At 37.0% G+C, this 16,847-nt stretch overlaps 1 protein-coding gene across 4 annotated transcripts in view; it reads right to left on the bottom strand.

The window, feature by feature from the left end:
- Window positions 1-14,617, bottom strand: part of RIT2 (Ras like without CAAX 2) — a 403,073-nt gene extending 388,456 nt beyond the window's left edge. Inside the window, exons 1-2 of one of the 4 annotated variants that reach the window (XM_055233633.2) lie at window positions 14,531-14,617; window positions 13,876-13,991 (exon numbers count right to left, since the gene is read on the bottom strand). In XM_055233633.2, coding sequence (XP_055089608.1) covers window positions 13,876-13,978 — 103 coding nt within the window. In that variant the 5' untranslated portion in view covers window positions 13,979-13,991; window positions 14,531-14,617. Of the gene's footprint in view, window positions 1-13,875; window positions 14,168-14,530 lie in introns of those variants that run through there. The other 3 variants (XM_063646038.1, XM_055233641.2, XM_063645964.1) reach the window with 3 other exon arrangements.
- Between the last annotated feature and the right edge of the window lie 2,230 nt (window positions 14,618-16,847).

Here is a 16,847-nt window from a genome sequence, read left to right as displayed (position 1 = left end):
AGAAGTGATGCTTTTATTTGAATCTAGTCCTATTCGAGATTCTATGGTCTTCTCTTCTTGGGATTTCCTCTTATCAAAATTAAAATTAAATCTTATGCAGAATGATTTTTACGCTCCCAGGAAACATATGCAGAAACGTGTGGCTAATTCAGAATTCAGTGTTGCAACTACAATCTACCTCAGTTTTTCTTAGTGGTGACCAAGAAACAATTGTTCTTTGTTATGTTAGTAAACATTTTGAACTTAGAACCTTGGGGGTAAACAATGTTCTAAAGTCTTATTTGCTGTGATCTTCTCATAACATTTTATAAAATACTTTCTTTTCTCCTCACTCCAACCCTCAGGAAACCATTTTTTTTTTTTCCCCCGGAGAGCAGTTCACAGTTCTGGTGTGAGGTGGGAAAAGGCTTGGGAAATAAAACATGAGTTATTTTCATTGTTTCGTATGTCAGGTATCCTAATCTTTTGCTTTCAAGGAATGTGTACACTGCTTCTGATTCTGTCTGCTGGTGCATGCTCAGTTCTGTTTAATTCAGCATTTATTTATTTATTTATTATTTTTCTCTTTAGAGACAAAGTCTCGCTCTGTTGCCTAGGCTGGTGTGCAGTGGCATGATCTCGGCTCACTGCAACCTTTGCCTCCCAGGTTCAAGCGATTCTCATGCCTCAGCTTCCTGAGTAGCTGGGACTACAGGAGTGCACCACCAGAGCCAGCTCATTTTTGTATTTTTAGTGGAGATGGGGTTTCACCATGTTGGCCAGGCTGGTCTTGGACTCCTGGCCTCAAGTAATCTGCCCACCTCGGCCTCCAAAAGTGCTGGGATTAAGGACGTGAGCCACCACACCCGGCCCTTAACTCAGCATTTATATCTTGTTTGTGACTATCTGCCATGTTTTGATGGACAAACTTCCTGTGGTCTATTTGTGTTTCTGAACATCCTAAACACTAGGTGGGCTTATTGGCCTTCAAATCCATTGTCACCAAAGATTGTTAATGCTAGCCTGAGTCTAGGTTGTTCCCAAGCCACACCCTTATCCTATACTCACATACCTGCCACTTCTCTCTTGGTACCAGTTTCTTTCTCTATTATTTATGGCTCTATTGTGAACTTTTAGAATATTGCTTAGTTTTATTTTACTACATATTCCTGGTGTCTTACTCTCTGGATTTCCACAGAGATGAACAAGAGTATTATGTTTATAAATATTTTTGAAGATTTACTCCCATTAAGTATCATGGGAAAAGAAAGACAATATATAATCTATTTTCTACTCTTCATGAATTTGCTATTAAAATGGGAAAATTAAATATAAAGAGATAACAAATTAAATATAAATTCAAACTTTAAATAATATCTTAAGACCACAAGCCAGATGCTCAAAGAACCTGTGTAATTGTAAATAGTTACTGGAAGGGATAATAATCAGAAAGAATTTTAAGTGTTATAAAGACGAGAGAAGACATTAGACTGGAGTAGACAGGGAAGATATTAAAGAGCAAGAAGTACTTGTGCAGAATCTGAAAGGACAGATCAAATTGAACAAATTGAGGGAAAGGAGGAGAGAGCTTATTTTAAAATAACTTTGTGAATAATATGGGAAAGAAGTCCTAAGAATTTGGGGGACAAAAAGTAAAATTGTTTGTCTAGAAGGTAGATGACAGTGATGGAAGGACATGTCTGGGTCTATTTCAATTCTAAAATGATGGTGTTGGAATAAAGTAAGATATCTTAGTTGTTTGAGGAGGAGAAGAATCAAAATGGTATTTCAGGACAGTGGTATGAAGTGGTATGAAGAGCAGATAAGAGTGGGATATGGGGGTTTAAAAGATGATAGAAGAAATCCCACTACTAGGTATTTATCTAAAGAAAAGGGAGTCAGGATATCAAAAGGATACCTACACCCCCAAGTTTATTGCACCACTGTGCACAATAACTGAGATATGGAATACACCTGAATGGCCATCGACAGATAAATGGATAAAGGAAATGTCATATACATACGTAATGGAATGCTATTCAGACATGAAAAAAGAATGAAATCCTGTCACTTGCCACAACATGGATGCACCTGGAGGACATTACATTAAGTAAACTAAATCAGGCATAGAAAGATAAATACCAAAAGTTCTCACTTGTAAATGAAATCTAAAAAAGTTGGTATAGAAGTAGAACTGTGGTCATTAGAGGCTGGGAAGAGAGAGGGAGGGGAGGATGGGGAGAGTTTGGTTAACAGATACAAAATCACAGCTAGATGGGAGGAATGAGTTCTGGTGTTCCACAGTGCTGTATAATGAATGTGGTTGGCTATAATTTATTGTGTATTTTCAAAAAGTTAGAGAGGGTTTTAATGTTCACAGCACAAAGAAGTAATAAATGTTTGAGGTGATAGATATCCTAATTACCATTATTTGATCATTACACATTGTATACACCTATGAAAATAACACATAAATACATATGATTATTACTTGTCAACTAAAAATGAAAGGGAAAAAAAAAAGATTCTGAGGTGTTCCAGACTTCTGTTACTCAGAATTTGCCCATATAAAATCCCTAATGTTTTTCCACTGATTTCAGTCCTAAGATAATAATATTGGAATAAAGTAAGAAATATTTCTAAACAGTAAATAAATAAATAAATATAATAGGCAGGAACCAATTAGCTAAAGTTTTTTACAATTTCAAATAAAAGATGTGCCCTTTTGCTACCAAATAAAGAGCATGATTTCTTCAATTAAACAAAAATCTATATCCATGTAGGTTATTATTAGCTTTTCCTGCAACCATTAAATATGACTCTTTCCCTTTAAATGTTCAGTGTTGCTACTATGGAGAATGGAAGACATGTCATATTACTCAAAATGTATTAAAACAATACACATATTGGAAAAATTAATTTCAGTCTGGATTCAAGCAGAAGCATGCTCTGTTAAAAGCCATAGCCCCTCTAATCAGGCCCTTTGTGGGTTATTGTAGCAGGCAATTGTCCTCCAGTCCTTTCTCTAACAGGCAGTGCACTGTGTGTGTGTGTGTCTGTGTGCGTGTTTGTGTGTGGTATGGATCAATTATGATGAATAAAGGGATTGTTTACTAAGGTAACTAGTAAACTACTTTTATTACTGTCACTGAAATTACCACTCAAGAGACCAAAGCAGAAACTAATCAATATAAGGATCTAGAGAGCAAGAACAGGAATAGAGCAGGTGCATAGACAATGGCAGTTCTACAATATTCAACCCAAATTGCATTTTCCTAGGACCTATCTGAAATATGTGTCACTACTCTTCCCTATGTTACATAGGTAAACTGCCTTAGGTGGAGGCATGGAAGGAAGGAAAAAAAAAGGAAGGGAGGAAGAGAGGAAGGAAGGAAGGAAAGAGGAAGGAAGGAACGAAGGAAGGAAGGAAGGAAGGAAGGAAGGAAGGAAGGAAGGAAGGAAGGAAGGAAGGAAGGAAAGAAGGAAGGAAGGAAAGAAGGAAGGAAGGAAGGGAGGGAGGGAATGAGCGGTTTTAATGAAGGTGTAATATTGGGCACTATAATCTATAGTTTTTATTTAATATTTTCCAGTGTCACCTACCCAGCAATTCTCTGAGGATATTTTAATTAAAGCCCTTAATGAGGAAAAGGGAGACTCAAAGAGCTTAAGTGACCCGTGCAACGTCAAGTGTTGTTAAGGGTAAATAAATAAAAACAAAGCTATCCATTTATGTTATAAACATTGTCCCACAGTTTGTGCCAGGCCATGTCATTAATATTCTGAGTATGAAGCATTATAGTAGTTATTATTGTCATCCCCATTTTACAGATAAGAAAAGACAAATATGGATGTCCTAGGTTACCCAAACCCCCAGTTCACATTATTCTGTCATCACTTCTTTGCTGGGGCTTCATTCTACAGATTGAAGGTTGATCAAAATAATACATGGTAAGGAGTACACTGGACAGTGGTTAAGGGCCTCAGCTCTGGCAGTGGTTGAGTTCTGCATAGTCACCTCAGGCTCTGGGTTCCTGAGTGAATTACTCACATCTTCAAGCTTTACTGTTCTCATCTATTAATTAGATATATTAACCACACCCACACTGCTGGGTTTAGTGAGACTTAATAAATTAACATATTTAGTGCATTTTGAACAGGGTCAGGTATATGCAAAACTCAGAAGTGTTCGCTTTTATTTTGCCATTCATTGCAGGAAGAAATTGAAAGAATAATAGTTTGGACAAAACAAGAAACATTCCTCTTGTGTGAATGCACACAGATTTATGAACACAAACACACACTTTATTGCGCATTTTAAAGCACATTAAGAGGGACTGTGAACTGGTAAAGTGTCTAAGGACTTCTGATTCATTCAATAAGTGACTACCCAAACATTGACTTTCACATATACAGGAAATCTTCTGATAAAGAACTTCCCTCGTCCACCACCACCACAACTTCTCTAACTATAATAGTTAAAAATCTTTCTTCGGTGTTCCATTGTAAGATCACAAATTATCTACACTATCTCATTTCAGTTCAATTAAAGATTTTTTCCTGGGACTGCAAATATAGTTTTCTCTCTGATTTCCTTTTCAATGCAACATCTCCAGGGAGGCCCCAATCCCCCACTCCCCCTTCGGCTTTACATCCTTCACATATACTTTAGCAAGAATCAGGTTTCTATCTGCCCAATACACATAGCAGTGGCAGGATGCTGAAGTGCTTGGAGTATATGGGGACCAGAACTATCAATACTCTCATGCTGAAGCTGTGGTGTTAGCTGAAGTAGAATGATAGTAGGCAAAAAGGGCAGAAATGATGGTCTGGCAGAGTGACTAGCAACGACACTTAGCTGGTCCCTGCTGAGCAATGAGAAGGACAGATGGCACTGTTTGGTCAGGGTCACCAGAAAGCTGGTATTTATGAGGAAAGCCCAAATGATTGAGTAGATATCATTGATAGGCTTTGCAAATGGCCAGATTCATTGATAGGAGTGCACCTTGCATGTGTGTGAGCAGTACAGAGGACCACCGTCTGTCAGTGTGTACAGTCGCAATCCCAGCACACTGCAAACACACACACGCACAGAAATAATCAGTCATAGGCAGCAGGTTGATCTCCAGTGAGATTTTATGCTGGTTTATGGGAGGCAGCATGGCCTATTGGAAAAATTCATGCTCTAGAAAGTCAGGAGACTCTCGTCCCAGTGCTACAAATGAACAGCTGAACGATGTATGGTGGGTCATTTTAACTTCCTAAGCCATAGTTCTCATTGCTTCCAAAATACCTCCTATACATCTCTATCATTGCCTCACAAGTCTGTTTATACATCTTGTTTGTTACCCTGGTGGACAGGGCAGAGGCTGTGTCTAATTCTTGGTCATATCTGTGGGCTTTTCACAGGTCTAGGCGCGCATGCGTGCACGCACACGCACATGCACACACAAACACTCTTGTCAGTTTCTATTAATTATTCCAAAATGTATATGTTTAAAGAAAATATGCTTCCCTAAGTAAATCAGCACCTAATTTCAAAAATCTGTATGGTTTACTCAGCACCCTGTTTACTTTCTTTGTTAGCATGACCCCAGGTTTCAATAAATTCCTGTAATTACTGGGTTACTTGGTTTTCTCAAGTTGAAAGGAATTGTCACCTTCTCTCTATGTGGTTGAAGCCCCCAGGGGTCTCTGAATAGACAAGAACAAACCAATCTTTGGCACCTCCATGCTAAAATGTTTAGTCAGAGGTCCTCATGCCACCCACTACCCCATCTAATAAGGGTAGCACTCTCCATTATGTAGAAAATTAAAAATATTGAAATATTTTCATATAGATGATTTTGTGTGATGTTTAAAATACATGTATGAAAATGCGGCCGGGTGCAGTGGCTCACGCCTGTAATCCCAGCACTTTGGAAAGCTGAGGCGGGCGGATCACGAGGTCAGGAGATCGAGACCATCCTGGCTAACATGGTGAAACCCCGTCTCTACTAAAAATACCAAAAAAAAAAAAAAATTAACTGGGTGTGGTGGCAGGTGCCTGTAGTTCCAGTTACTCGGGGAGGCTGAGGCAGGATAATGGCGTGAACCCAGGAGGCAGAGCTTGCACTGCACTCCAGCCTGGGTGATAGAACGAGAATCTGTCTCAAAAAAGAAAAAAAAAATGCAGCTGAAGTTAGAACTCAGGTTCACTGTATCATGTCTTCAAAAAATAAAAACTTTCAGGTGAGAAAATAAAAATAATGTAAACTTCGAACTTAGACATCCATATGTAGGCACATTAGGTTCATCATTTAATATCTATGTGCCTTGGGCCATATTATGTTGTTTGCATGCGTACCTCAGTTTTCTCATTTATAAAACGCAGACAGTAATGCCTTCCTCACAAGTTCAAGGCAGGGTGAGGGGTATAGTTAGGCAGGGGAATGTGACAGATCATCAGCCAGCAGAACACCAAAGCAAATGCCTGAACGTAAAGAGCTCAGCAACATGTGGGTTCATTGAGGGATCATTACATGCTCGTTCATCTCCAGTCATAGATGGGGCAGACATGTCGTATAGTACTCATGTAGAGCTGTAGAAACTCTCTTTCATCAATTTAAAATCTACAGAGTGCATATAATCTTGGAGATGTTGTCAATCAAAGCCTTTTGCCTGAATTCTATTTTCAATCATTATTTGAGTGAGTAGATACCAATTTACTTTTTTACTGAGCCTTATTTAGACCTCTTGGCTAATGCTTCCTGACAGTATTGCAGTGAGTGATGGTCTGCAGTACAACTGAGGTGGTAACAATTAAGGGTGAGAACAGAAGGCCCTGGAATCTTAAAATCTTTTTACTTTCCCCTTGTTTATTTTGTTTCTTTAGCCTTACAGTCCACAGGGTTAGGATAACGCATAGCCAGGATGTGACAATTGTTCAGCTTTGTCAGACTCAAAGTTCTGCTAATGAAGTAAAACACAGAGGCTCTGGGACATGAATTATGCACTTGGTTGTTTGCCTTGATTTAATTCATCCGATAAAGGCTCAACTTCCTACCTGCTTTCCTAATTCACTGAGGTGGAAGGAATTGGTTGTATGCTGCTTTCCGTTTACCTCAGAGATACTGTTACCGCTTTCTCTTTATAAAATCCTGCTACATGAAACTGAATTTACAGAGGGGACAAACTGCAAATGGCCATGGGAGAGAATATGTTTGTTTATTTTACAAATGAGTTTTTTCTTTACAAAGAATTCACAATGGAAACATTCTAATAAATTCTGAGTTCCCTAATACGTTTTGTATTTTCAGTTTATTTGTGTTGTGTATCTTTTTCACAGTTAACTAAAGCATCTATTGAGCAAATCTCAAAAGGTATTTTTTCAACTACTCCTTAGAGACACTAAGTTATCAAGATGCTGCCATTAAAAATTATAAGCCTTCACATCCCTTTGTGCCCCTGTATACACTCTTTATGTTCAATTATCTTCCTTGGATCTCCCCATACTTTTCTTCTTCAGCATCAAAAAAATCCTCCTCATCCTTTAAGACATAATTTAAATACCATCTATGCTGTGATTTCTTCTCAGCTTTCATATCTCTTATAGCCACCCATTATACTGAGTTTCCAAAGCTCTTACATTAGAAGCCTGATATAAACTTACTGTTTTGTATTACACATTACAGCAAATTTTCCACCACGAGGTGGTGCACTCCAGAGGTCAGGAATCACCTGAAATCATAGTTATGAAAAACCCCACCCCCCTTCTGAATGACTTACATAATGTTTCATACATATTTCACACTCGAAGATGTATGTTAAGACAACATTTTGCCAAATAATTCCAAGATGTGTCCTAGGGACCAGAGAAGGACATAAAGTTCTCATCTGACATTGGGAAACTTTTTCTGCTTTTCCCATACAATTTGATAGAAAAACAATTTAGATGTAGAAAGCCTGCGCTCACGTCCAGTCCTTATTTTCTGACTTTCCTACTAGACAAATCTCTTCATAGTTCTGTGCTTAGATACCTCTCCTACTTGCCTTCTTATTTTATGATCAAATAAGATCATAATCAGAATAGGTAAAATGTTATTTTTACTCAATTTTATGCAATAATATCTTATTTTGCAAAATATGATCATTATGAATCTTAAATTCTTTAAATCTTAAAACATTATGATTATGTTAAGTGTATGCCTGTATACAAATATTTCCTGCACTCCATATATATATATATAAATATGTATATATATATACCTACTATGTACCCATAAAAATAAAAAAATCAGTAAAATAAAAACCTACAAACTTAGCATAAATCCCAAATGCAGATATTTTCCAAAATACCTGGAAAATAAGATATTATTTTTATTAAATAAAATCTGTTGAATAAATTTGATTCCGAACTTGGAGAATCAGATGTGAAGCCAAGGAAGGCAATATTTCATCATGCTCTGACATTGAGGAATGGCCTTGCTGTTTCAAACCACAATGACAAAGGTCAATATTTAAAACTGTTATAAGGATTGTTTAGGCTCCATAAAACTTTAAAACTGTAACCATGAGATTATTTTTATTTTATTTTTTTTAGGGTGGGTGAGTGGCAGGCAGTGGAACAAAATGAGATAGAAGGCTAAATGAAGATGCCTAACATACTGAACTTTATTGGATAATTGGTCTTTTTTGTTTTCTTTTGGTTTTAGTTTTAATCACAGTTTGTAATATAAGTTTCTATTCTACTGCAATTTAATGTTATTTCACTGAATGTGTGTGTGTGTATATATATGTGTGTTGTTTCTTAAGTAGTTTTCTCATCATGAGTCTTATTTTTAAAATAAACTTTATTGTGTATATTTAAGGTATACAATATGATGTTGTGGGATACACATAGATAGTAAAATATTTACTATAGGAAAACAAATTAGTACATCCATCATTTCACATAGCTACTTTTTATAGGGGGTGGCAGTAACAGCAGCTAAAATCTACTAATTTATGCAGCACTAGTAACAATGGCCAAGATTTGGAAGCAACTTAAGTGTCCATCAACAGAAGAATGAATAAAAGAAATGTGGTATATATACACAGTGGAATACTATTCAGCTATATAAAAGAATGAGATCCAGTCATTTGCAACAGCACGCATGGAAATGGAGATCATTGTGTTAAGTGAAATAAGCCAGACAGAAAAAGACAAACTTTGCATGGTCTCATTCGTTTGTGGAAGTTAAAAATTAAAACAATTTAATTCATAGAGATGGTAGAATGATGGCTACCAGAGGCTGGAAAGGGTAGTAGGAAGAGGGAGTGGAGATGGTGAATGGGTATAAAATTGTGGTTAGATGGAATTGAATAAGATATAACATTTGATAGCACAACATGGTCATTATTGTCATGAATAAGTTATTGTACATTTTAAAATAAGAAAAAAGTATAATGGAAGATTTATAACACAAAGAAATGATGAATGCTTGAGGTGATGGATACCCCATACCCTGGTGTGATTATTATACACTGTAAGCCTGCATCCAAATATCTCATGTACTCCATAAATATATACATGTATAAAATATATACACCTACTATGTACAAATAAACATAAAAAAATCTACGAGTTTAGCATAAACCCCAAATAAAATATTATTACCTATAGTCCTCATCCTATACATTAGATCTCTATACTTCTTCCTCCTAAACATCTGTGACTTTGTATACATATCTGTTACTTTGTATGGTGCAGTTTTGATTCAGCTTACTCTGTGTAAAAATTGGGGAGTGATGGAAAAGCAGCTTCAATGGTGTCAGAAGGACTGGATTCTGGATCTGACTCTGCCACTGCTGTATAAATGACCTTTGCAGGTCTCTTCGCCTCTCAATGCCTCAGTTTGGCCATTGTCCAAATAATTCTTGTGTATCCCTGTTTTCTCTGCAGTTAGTAACACTCTTGGACAATATTACATACAATTTTTAATTATAAAAATATAACTACAAATATAAATATTATATATTTATACAGAAGTATTATGCATAGTGTTCAATTAGGTTAAAGATTAAAGAGGCATAGATGTATAAATCGAAGTGATAGCCTAGATGGTTAAGATCTCTTCTAAATATAACATTCAAGACCTAGGAAATGCATTATCAATGAATCTGTTTTCTTCTTAATAGTGAGTGATGCAACTCTTTGCTCTTCTCAGAGCATTAAACATAATGTAGTAGAGTTAGATAAAAGATCACAGAACCCCATGACCAGGCACAAGTTATTTTTCTGACTTCTGTTTTTTCATCTGTGAAATAGAAATACCGACTCTTGACTGTGGTTAGGACTGAGTATAAGCATGAAATACATGTAGCCCATGCCTGCCATGCAATGGGGGCTTCATAAATGTTTATGTCCTTCATAGTAACTAGTATAGGACTGTGCATAATATGTGCTCAGTAAACTTTACTGATTACTTGTGGTTTGAAATTCCTCACATACCCCGTCTCTACTAAAAATACAAAAAATTAGCCGGGCGTGGTGGCGGGCGCCTGTAGTCCCAGCTACTCGGAGAGGCTGAGGCAGGAGAATGGCGTGAACCCAGGAGGCGGAGCTTGCAGTGAGCCGAGATTGTGCCACTGCACTCCAGCCTGGGCGACAGAGCGAGACTCCGTCTCAAAAAAAAAAAAAAAAAAAAAATTCCTCACATAAAGTACATTCATTAACTGACATATTTTAAATCTTGTGGGAATTCCTATTTCAGTAAAGTTGCAAATTCTTTTAAAAGTTTCTATTAAAAAAATATTTTGGTAAAACATGGATAAAAACATTTCTCAGGCCAGGCACAATGGCTCATGCCTATAATCCCAGTACTTTGTGGGGCTGAGGCAGGAGCATTGCTTGAGGCCAGAAGTTTGAGACCAACCTGGGCAACATAGTGAGAGCCCATCTCTACAAAAAGAAAAAGAAAAAGAAGAAAGAATAAATATTAATATACATAGAAAATCTCCAAGATTTTAAAAATTATAGTCACCATAAATTGAGTTTTTTTTTTTTTTTTTTTTTTTTGAGACGGAGTCTTGCTCTGTCGCCCAGGCTGGAGTGCAGTGGCACAATCTCGGCTCACTGCAAGCTCCGCGTCCCGGGTTCACGCCATTCTCCTGCCTCAGCCTCTCCGAGTAGCTGGGACTACAGGCGCCCGCCACCACGCCCGGCTAATTTTTTGTATTTTTTAGTAGAGACGGGGTTTCACCGTGGTCTCGATCTCCTGACCTTGTGATCCGCCCACCTCGGCCTCCCAAAGTGCTGGGATTACAAGCGTGAGCCACCGCGCCCGGCCCATAAATTGAGTTTTTAATCCATGTTTAAGGCTGACTTGGACTTGACTCTCAGAATTGGAAACAGATGGTAGCTTGATGCATCTTCTTTAGTTTCTTCAGAAGAGCAAATCTCTTCTGGAAATCTCTTCACACAACCCAGGGTAATGGGGTTATACAATTCCTTCATATACCTCTGTTGATCTAAGTCTTTGATATGAAAAGTAGGTTTTAAAGCATATATTTTAGAGCCATGATCATGCCACTGCACCCCAGCCTAGGCTCAAATGAAATAAAATAAACCATGTGTATTTTTAGCTCATTTGAAAGCGAATATTTTAACCTTCAATAGAAGGTTAATATTGAGAATCAGTGCTTGAATGTTTATATGCTGATAGAAGAACATCAGGTAAGTCACAGGGGGAAAGTCCAAGGACCAGATAATTTTATCACTGTGATTTCAAACATTTAGTCATAAGGACAGCATTTTCCAGGTGTGAAATTGTAATATGAGTAATACTCTCTGGTGTAGTAGCCAAGGCTGCCATTTACAACTGAGCTGTTTACACTCTTTATCCTTATCTTTCTCTGAGAATGAGCTGGTCATTCCTGTCTTTTCATCTCACTGGAAAAGTTTAGTTCAAGTACTTAATTACGAATTGACTTCTATTGTACAAAGCAAAGATGAGAGCAAGCCAGGCCACTCTGTGGGCCATGTGTCACATTGAAAATCCATAGTCATTGGAACAGTAACAATGATCGATCAGCACAAATAATACTTGGGAGAGATCAAAATAGAAGATAAAATATCACCACTATAATATCAGCAATATCACAAGAAAAGTGTGTTGCTGAAGGATGTTCCTGTCCAAAATATCTTCTCTCCAAGTTTCATTTCCATGGAATAAAATGAAGTAGGCTAAAAATCAGTCACTCTATCCCCACATCCCCCAAGCTCCTAAAAGCAAATACCTAACCAGCAAACAAAAGCAATACAGAGGCACATTATTGCGACAATTTCAGCATCTCCCTGACATCACAAGCTGCTGGTGGCATTTAATGTGAATTGGCCTTTTGCCTGTTTTTTTTTAAATCTGTTTTTCTCTCTTCTTCAGTATTTTATTCTCACATTGTTTATTTCTTTCTTCCTCACTGTATCTGACTGGATTCTTGTAAAGTATAACTTCATTTTATATAGATCATGTTGTCTCTATCCTTCCTGCATACCTTCCTCCTTCCTTAAATCCTAACCTATTTTGATTCCTTCCTTCTCAAATCATTATATTTAGAGGAGAAAGCTTTTTAAAAATTCCTCATTTATACACAATTACAAAGCTTTTCTTTCACATTTTTGCCTCCCTAGAAGAGATGAATAATTTTTTTCACTTTGATATGCATTTTGCTACTGACCACATCCAGATGTACCTATTTCTTTTATTTTTTATGAGAATTTTCTTTTGTAGGGTGAGGAGAAGAGGTGGGGGTGCTGAATTTTATGTTTCTTGCTGTCTTTAACTTTGTTGTCCACTAAAGTCACACTCTCCTTCCTCTTCCTTTCCTGTTTGGTTTTCCTATCCCTTGTGGACTCATCCACCAAAGTTGTTAGTTTTTTGTTTTCTTCTGCCGAAAATACTGTCTTCAACTTTTAATTTTTTTGTCAACACTAAAACTATTGATTTGTTTTGATGCTTTTTGTCCATGCTAACTATAATATTTCTTCTACCCTTTAGAATTCCCAAAGATATATTCCCAGTGGAGATATTTAATATTTATATAAAAAGCTATATTTATTTATTTTCTAGTGATAGCCATAGCTCCGAGCTATCTAACTTTTGATCAGCCAAAAAAACTACTATGTATCTATTTTTTTAAATTTTTTATACTTGGCCTTTTAGGCTCCTCAAGAATCCCAACAACTGACACTTCAGTTCTTCATGTACCAAAACAAATTTGTTATTCTTCATCCCTATTATCACCTCATCTTCATTTATTTGTGTAGCTTTCTCCTTTAATTGACCACAAAGTTTAGTTTGATCACCGTGCACAAGACTCACAACGAATATCATTCCATAAATCATTGCCACTTTCAAAAACCAACTTTCTTTTTGTATTCAAAGCCCACACACACTATGTCAGACTACAGATGAGGAAAAAGAGCCTCTTAATGAAAGAAACAAACACAACAATCAACACCCATCATCCTGAGTATATGTCTATGTTTGTAACTGTGTTTAATTGAGTATTCATAGCACCTCTTTATGTGAAGATTTTTGAGAATAGGAGCACATTTTTCTCATACCATGACAATTTCATACATATTTTTATTATTAAAAAAGACCTATACACTAAGAGCAAATATCACCCAGCGTGAAATCAAAGAAAACAATTATCCTCTTAAAGTTCTGTGGATCATCACTGGCTGTCTGCATTCTCCTGACTCATCAGCATCGGTTTAACAGTCTTGACACTTTGGAGCATCCTGCCAGACCCATACTCTGTGTTTAACTGCCACAGTTCACCTCTAACAGCATCAGCAATATCATTTTTCTTTCACTCTATAGAGTTGTCTCTATAGAGGTCCCTCCTTCCCCAGCATTTGGTGTGAAAACTTACCGCTTTTACCAACTCCCCCTGCTCCCAGCATTACCACCTTGTACTCTCTGGACCCGCCTGATGCGCTGCCTGGGGAGCAGCTGGCTTCATTTTCTACCTCCATCTTACCCGAGGGACTGGAGGAAAAAAAGAAGGAGAAAGTCACCCGTGTCAGGTGCTTGCTCGAATATTAAGCAACTCTAAAACTGTGTCAAAGCAAAGGTTTTAGTACGAGGTAAGAACCATCAGCGTCGGGCTGGCTGCTGGTCCTCTGCTCGAGCGGGTCTCATAGCAACCACTTCAATTGCTTCCAATAAAAATCTGGCTTTTGCATCCCCCACCCTTCCTTCCGATCCTTCACTCTTTCACGTCTCCTACAATCTCTCTCTCTCTCTCATTTTTATTTCCTCCCTCATTTGATTCTTTCTCCATTTCCCCTCCCCACTGTCTGTCTCTCTCCTTTCTCTTTCCTGCCTACCTCCTGCACAGTCACAGTTGTTAGTGGCACACACACATTCGACCCCTTTTCAGGCTGGGCTGCTAGAATGGAGTGAATCTGAGACCTCACAGGAGTTGCTGTGTCTCACAGGATGACTTCTGTAGGTACAGCTTCAAAGATGCTATTTTCTTTTAATCAAAGTCAATTAATAAGGATTTCTTCTGCTTATAGTCTTACATTTTATCATGCTTCTATTGCAGTTTTCATTCTGGGAAAATGGAAAAGCAAAACAAAAACAAAACAGGACAGTAACTCAGGGCTCATAAGGATGGATCTTTAGTGTTATTGAAGTAACAGCCGGCTAACAGGAATTGTTCAGCTCACTAGACAGTTGCAGGTTTAACATAGAGGGGGTAATTGAATTAGATCATTGTCATATTTGGACAAGGCTCATGCTTGTTTACATTAAGTTATTAGAAACAACCTAAATCACAAGGACTCTATCAAGCATGAAAGAGATAATTGATAAATATTTTTACTGACAATTGTACTAGCATAAAAGATTGTAGAAGAATATTTTTAAATGTCCAAACTATTATTACCTGTTTGAATTCTTATAAAGCTTTGTGGTCTTTGTTTTTCTCTAAAGAACTTCTAAACTACAGAGGGTCTAGAATGTTTTCAATAATTCCTAATTGTTATAATAAGATCCTGTCTTTTAATCAACATGATGATGTTCAACATGTTTATTGTCTATTTTCTAAAGCTTGAATCATTATTATTTGCAGACAAGTGTTTGGTGTGCATAGACTTGTCTTTCTATCTAGATTTTAAGCTCCACTAGGAAAGGAAATAAATTTAATCCATTTCTTGTGATTCTATAATGTGTGCACTGAGTAGGCACTCAATATATACTCGCTGGTTTCTGTAGAGGCTTCAAATTGTTATAGCCAAGAGCACAGGCTCTGGAGCCAGAATGCCTGTGTTCAAATCTGGGCTTAGCCACTTACCATCTATATGACCTTGGGCAAATTCCTTCACCTCTCTGTGCCTCAATTTCTTTATCACTGAATAGTTAATTAAAACACTACTTTGTTAACTCATTAAGTGAGCTAATATTTATATAGTGCTTAAAACTGTGTCTGACAAGTGATAAGTACGACACAGGTATATGATATGAAAAGTATGTTATTATTTTGAATCTGTGCTGCTGTCAGTCTACTGTTTACAAATACTTGCCCAAGAAGAGAAGATTATCTTTTCATGTGTTTATTGGCCATCTGTATATCTTCTTTGCCAAAGTATCTGTTCAAGTCTTTTGCTTATTTTTAAACCAAGGTGTTTATTTCCTTCTTACATTTTGAGAATTCTTTATATGTTTTGGATGTAAGTCTTTTATCATACAAATATTCTGCAAATATTTTCCTCTAGCGTGTGGTTTTTCTTAACAGTATCTTTCAAAGATCAGCAGTTTTAAATTTTAATGGGGTCCAATTTGTAATCTCTTTCTTTTACAGATCATCCATCAGGTTTTGAATGAAACTTTGCCCAATTATTCTATTCCCACTTTTCTATCTTTTTTACTCTTTGATTGTGAATTCACTCAGTGTCATAGGTCTATTTATCATCTTTCTATAGGTAACTGCCAAGTTTGTAATTCTGGACCCATTTTTTTCTTTGAGCTGCAGAAATGATTCTAACTGCTTCTGGTATGTCTCCATCAAAACCCTGATTATATCTTAACCTCAGCATGTCCAGAAGTACATCACCCTCATCCTCACTAAACAAACTCAACAGTGTTCTATACCTTTGTGGGGAGTTTTACTACCCTCCGGGTCCTACCTTTAGATTTACCTCTTCCAGTATTTGACCTCCATAACTGAAGCAGCTCTTTAACTTTTTCTCCCTGAATACAAGGTCTTTGCCCTTTGTTCCTTTTCACAGTGCTCAATTCATCCTATACACTGACATCAAAGAAATCCACCTAAAGTGTCAACTTGACAAAACCTGTTGTAAACATATTCATATATCAAATGCCTAAAAATGCAACCCAGTAACTCAAGATGGCACATAGAGACACAAAGCATTTATTCCAGTCTCTTGTTCCAACGTAGCCCTCACACTCCCTACAATAGAGTCAGTCAGAAGAAGCTACCTGCCTTTCTTCCAACAAAACTATCATTTCCATGATTGGGTTTAATAAAGAACTGAGACTATAATTATCCTGTAATTCTTTAATTAAGACTTTATTCCTTAATGAAATGGTATATATAAACAATAGCATTTAGCTTCAAGGTCTGGGGTTTTTTGTTTGTTTGTTTCTAGTTGTGTTGCTGAAATTCTTGTGACCTTGAGCAAATCATGTGCCTCTCTAGCTATTCCACCATCTGTTACTCTGTTTTCCATGTCAGCCATACTGATTTGGTGAGAAAGCACAGAAACTGTCATGCCAGCTGTGTCCTTTGTTCTGTTCTTTATTTACCATATTATTTTAATGTTGATTAAGAGAAAAGAATACATAGAAATGTCCCTTCATGATAAATAAGTGAGTGTC

This window comes from Symphalangus syndactylus, chromosome 1 (genome assembly GCF_028878055.3).
Source record: "Symphalangus syndactylus isolate Jambi chromosome 1, NHGRI_mSymSyn1-v2.1_pri, whole genome shotgun sequence".
In the NCBI taxonomy this organism is placed as follows: domain Eukaryota; kingdom Metazoa; phylum Chordata; class Mammalia; order Primates; family Hylobatidae; genus Symphalangus; species Symphalangus syndactylus.
The sequence above is the reverse complement of the archived record's forward strand: the minus strand, read 5'-3'. Positions and strand labels throughout refer to the sequence as shown.